This window comes from Ammodytes marinus (genome assembly GCF_949987685.1).
Source record: "Ammodytes marinus genome assembly, chromosome: 20".
In the NCBI taxonomy this organism is placed as follows: domain Eukaryota; kingdom Metazoa; phylum Chordata; class Actinopteri; order Uranoscopiformes; family Ammodytidae; genus Ammodytes; species Ammodytes marinus.
In genome coordinates, this window is record NC_137224.1 from 19,716,872 (window position 1) to 19,720,842 (window position 3,971).

The 3,971-nt window shown below is 40.0% G+C and overlaps 1 protein-coding gene across 2 annotated transcripts; it reads right to left on the reverse strand.

The window, feature by feature from the left end:
* Nucleotides 1–1,142: 1,142 nt before the first annotated feature.
* On the reverse strand, nt 1,143–3,527 carry LOC307267163 (uncharacterized protein). 2 transcript variants are annotated; one of them, XM_080049407.1, is made up of 6 exons: nt 3,396–3,527; nt 2,641–2,734; nt 2,188–2,523; nt 1,867–2,026; nt 1,589–1,716; nt 1,143–1,481 (listed from the first exon to the last, which is right to left on the reverse strand). In XM_080049407.1, the coding sequence occupies exons 1-6, from the start codon at nt 3,434–3,436 to the stop codon at nt 1,158–1,160; spliced, it is 1,083 nt and encodes a 360-aa protein (XP_079905533.1). In that variant the 5' UTR covers nt 3,437–3,527; the 3' UTR covers nt 1,143–1,157. The 2 variants fall into 2 exon arrangements, with proteins under 2 accessions (XP_079905533.1, XP_079905534.1); XM_080049408.1 differs by lacking the exon at nt 2,641–2,734 and having other exon boundaries at nt 3,396–3,511.
* Nucleotides 3,528–3,971: the final 444 nt, after the last annotated feature.

Below are 3,971 nucleotides of genomic sequence, written 5' to 3' on the forward strand. Positions count from 1 at the left end.
CATGAAGGAGTGGGCCTATTTTACGAATACACCTCGGGTAATGTATCATAAAATGATGCTTCGGAATAAGTCTTCTCTCAGGAAACAAAGATTTGAACAGCTTGTGATGATCATTAATTAAATGCTTCAGATAATATGTCATACCGTTAGTAACAACTGGTGAAAACACTATATTCACAATTTGAATCAAGAGGAGGAGCAAGTTCCAAAAACTGTTATTTCTTTGACCCTACCATTGCTTGGACAGTGCTCTCAGCAACACCCGATGATTGCAACTGTGCTACAACAGAACCACACGTTTAAAGCTCCCATATTATACACTTTTCGGTTCTATTATACACCATATTATATGGTCTTAGTGGTCCCTAATACGTTTTTCTTTAATTGTTTGCTGAAAAAAACTTTCAGATAATTTATTGTACTATGCTGATGTTCAGCTAATCTCACAATGGCCTATTTTTTAAAAAAGAGTTGCAGGTCCCCTCGTAAATATACAATCTTTGAGCTCCCCCCGCCCCCTGTCCGGAAGCGAAGCCAGATACGCCTCGCCCTCTGTCTGTCAGGGCCGTGGACCAATAAGAAATAGGGGTGTGGGCTGCACAGTGGAAGCTTCTGGCTTTACGGTTTGTGAGGTCAGAAAAGGGGATAATTCTGACTGGAGTGTTTTTGGGGGGAGGGGTGGGGGTTTCAGAAAAGGGGAGAGTGAGAAAAGGAGAGATTGTTATTTTTTTTGATATTTTGGCAGTCTCTAGGCACACCGTGGACGCATGGATATGTTTAATTTAAAAAGTGCATTTAGCATAATATGGGACCTTTAACAAATGATGCTTATCAACAGAGACCTGGGTGGCCACTGGAGTTACTGTACAGACTGAATGAGAAGTTGAAGGCACATCATCTTCTATGTGCATGTCCACATTGTCAGTAGTATTTGTTGAAACAGTGTCCCGGTGCAAACGAATAAGGTGTTTCTTGAACCCTGAATAAGTGCAAAATAATGAAGAACACCCCGGCTGTCCACATTTCAAACGTAACGTCTTTCCTGGATATAATCCATGGTGAAATCTCAAATGCTGACAAAGCAATACAGAACTTCTGTGGTGTACCTTACAGATATAAACAAATCAACATATTTGCACCCAAGGATGTGTATCACCTCAAATCTGTGTATTCAGCAGTCTTGCTCTGAGCTCCTTCACACGGGGAGTTTCCTTGGTACTTCCCACATCAATGTTGAACACAGTGGTTTGGATGAAGGTATAGAAGCTGTTGAGGGATTCATGGTAGTTCACGCTGAAGATGAAGTGTGCCTTGAAGAGTTCATCGAAAGCTGCCAGGGATGTCTGCGCCTTGCATGGGATGGCCTTGTGGTCAACAATGACATAGAATCTTTGGATGTTGTTCTTCTGTTCACCGACACACAGGAGGAAAGGCTGTCCTGGTTCCAAACTCCCAAGGAAGGTCTCAACACTGACTCCAATCTGCAAAAACAAAGAGGAACAAGGAAACATTTTAATGACCTGCTACATTGCTAAAAACATATGCAGCCCATGCACAAGTGGCACAGAAGAACTTAAACATTGCTTACCGTCAGATATCTCACAAGATGTTCGACAGCTTGATATGAGCTTATTCTAGGACCCTTCTTGTGTCCTTTTGCAGTGGGGGGAAGTAGGTGAAGCAGCAGTAGTATGCTTGACAGGTCACTGTCCCAGTCTAGGGGGAAAGCAGAAGAAAGTAGAAGATTGTCAGAAAGATTTAAATCTGAAAACAACCTTAAATAAAACCAGATTATGCAAAATACATAATTTGGAGCATTCAGGTAAGTAATTAAATGTTTTAAAAGAGATAATGAACCATGCTTACCAGACCCATCGGAGCTTTGATTTCCAGACAAGAGGTCTTTGACAAACTCTTTAGAATTCTTGGAGTCTGCCAGGATCCTAGGTTTGAAGTAGGTGGGCCATTTTGCCAAAAATCTGCCAGAAGCATCCTCTCCAAACATCATGGTGAAGTCTTTGTCAATCTACAGAAGAAACACTTTAAGTCCTTGCAACCTCTCATAGACATAGGAAACCATCCACAAACTAAATGTCAGTATGTTTACGCTTGTTTAAATAAAAGTGTAATCCTCCAGTTATCATTGTTCACTTTAAAATGAATTAAACAATGGTATGTCTTTCCTACCAAGCCAGGGCTATCGAGGAAACGTGGGAAAACATCCAGGACTGTGGAGGAGTTTTGATGGTCTCGAACCAGTTTCTGGCGGTATTGAAAGGTTGCCCTCATCTTCTCTTTGACAATTGTTGCATCAGTCGTGTGCTTCAATAAAGAAATCGCCTCGCGGCATTCCTCGCCAAACAGTTGCTTGTCAGTTAGTAGAAAATCCCTCTTGCTCTTTGGACCATCTTGATATGTAGCGGTGGTTGAGCATCTCCGGGACTGGACTGCAGAGCTGCGTTGGACTGTCTTTATCCTCCATGCCAAATAGCCAGACCCGCTGTCTGCATCATAGTAGTGCTCCTGTAAAATCCCAAAAGAACAAAGATAAACATAACTGATGTATCACAGCATTACAGGGCAAATTCAGAATAACCTCCCTATATCAATTTATCATACGCCATTGATTTACAAACTTACATATCCATTTTTTGAGTAAGGATCCTTGAGGTACGGAAAAAGAGTAATGATGCCAAGAGCATATTTAGTTCGCACATAGGTTGGTGGGAGCCTCCTTTAAAAGAAGAAAATATATAATTTTTCTAGCTTTAAGTAGTAAAGTATTGAATCAGTGTTAGTTTCATTATAATTAATCAAAATATCTTAAATGTCAAACTAAAATAAGAATATGAGAGAACAAAGCACATTAAAGCAGAGGTTAAACTCAAAAGTAGACTTTCAATACAAACAAATGATGTGTGTAATCATGTCAACTGTTAGTCCTGTGCTTATTTCTTTTTTGATACTATGTCCTTTTGTTTACAGCTCCCTTTTGTTACTATCTCACTGATCATATTTTCGCCCGTCAGTCCTGCGATTGAACTACCAGCTATTAACAACCTCTAACATGCAGTTTTAGTTGTTCAGGGATGTGTTCCCATTGAATACGTTTTGCTGTAGAGATTACTTTTTGTAATATTTTGCTTCAGTTTTATTTTCTATCACAATGTTTTTGTTTGTTTGATTATTCTGACACAAATTTGTTTTGTATAGAAAAGCCAACTTTATTATATTACTGAAATAGGAGACCACAATAATTAAATACCTTTTAACTATGGAACAAGGTTATTTGAGGAAAACATCCCTTATTGTTTCTAAAATGTACACCTACATCCTCTATACATATATTATTTGTAGAGACATGATGAGCACTAGAGAGAACATGACATGCTTACCCATGAACTTCAACCATGTCAGCCACCAGTAGGTTTACCATCTGTCGCCGTGTACCTTCCGTCAATGTCTTTGTTTTGTTATATTCATGCAACACCTTTTCTCCCCCTGGCTTGGACTGAAGTATATCTCTCACCATCTAAAGACAAAGAAACAAATACATTTTAATTTTAACCTCCCCTGCAACAAGACCACAGTACAATGTCTATGATTAGTTAAAGCTACTACGAGTAAGTCGGCACGTTGGCGACACCTTTGAACAAAAGCGGTAGTATTTTTACGACGCCAGCTGTTTTCTAGCTCGTGCTGGGAGTGCAAGAATCAAATAATCAGGAAGCAATATGGTGCGTGTCCGTGTGTTGAAAGCAAAGTGTGAGGGCACCGGACTCTTTTCGGCTTCCAGAGAGTGGTTAGTGACACAGCATCAACTAATGCCAGTAAGTGCTAAACACACCTGATTGCAATGAGTTGATGCATTGTCACCTCTCACGTAGCTGAACGAGTCCGTGTCCGTGAGATGGCAGTTAGTTAGTAGTCTAGGATCATGATGAGGTAATGTGTTTATGTTGTTGTAAATA

What these genes read in the sequence shown, in the direction of transcription:
- LOC307267163 (XM_080049407.1), bottom strand. Translation starts at nt 3,436, where the DNA reads ATGGTAAACCTACTGGTGGCTGACATGGTTGAAGTTCATGG. An exon ending in TCCTCGATAGCCCTGGCTTG is followed by an intron (nt 2,027 to 2,187) that starts GTAGGAAAGACA and finishes TTTCTTCTGTAG; the next exon opens with ATTGACAAAGACTTCACCAT. An exon ending in TCAAAGCTCCGATGGGTCTG is followed by an intron (nt 1,717 to 1,866) that starts GTAAGCATGGTT and finishes CTTTCCCCCTAG; the next exon opens with ACTGGGACAGTGACCTGTCA.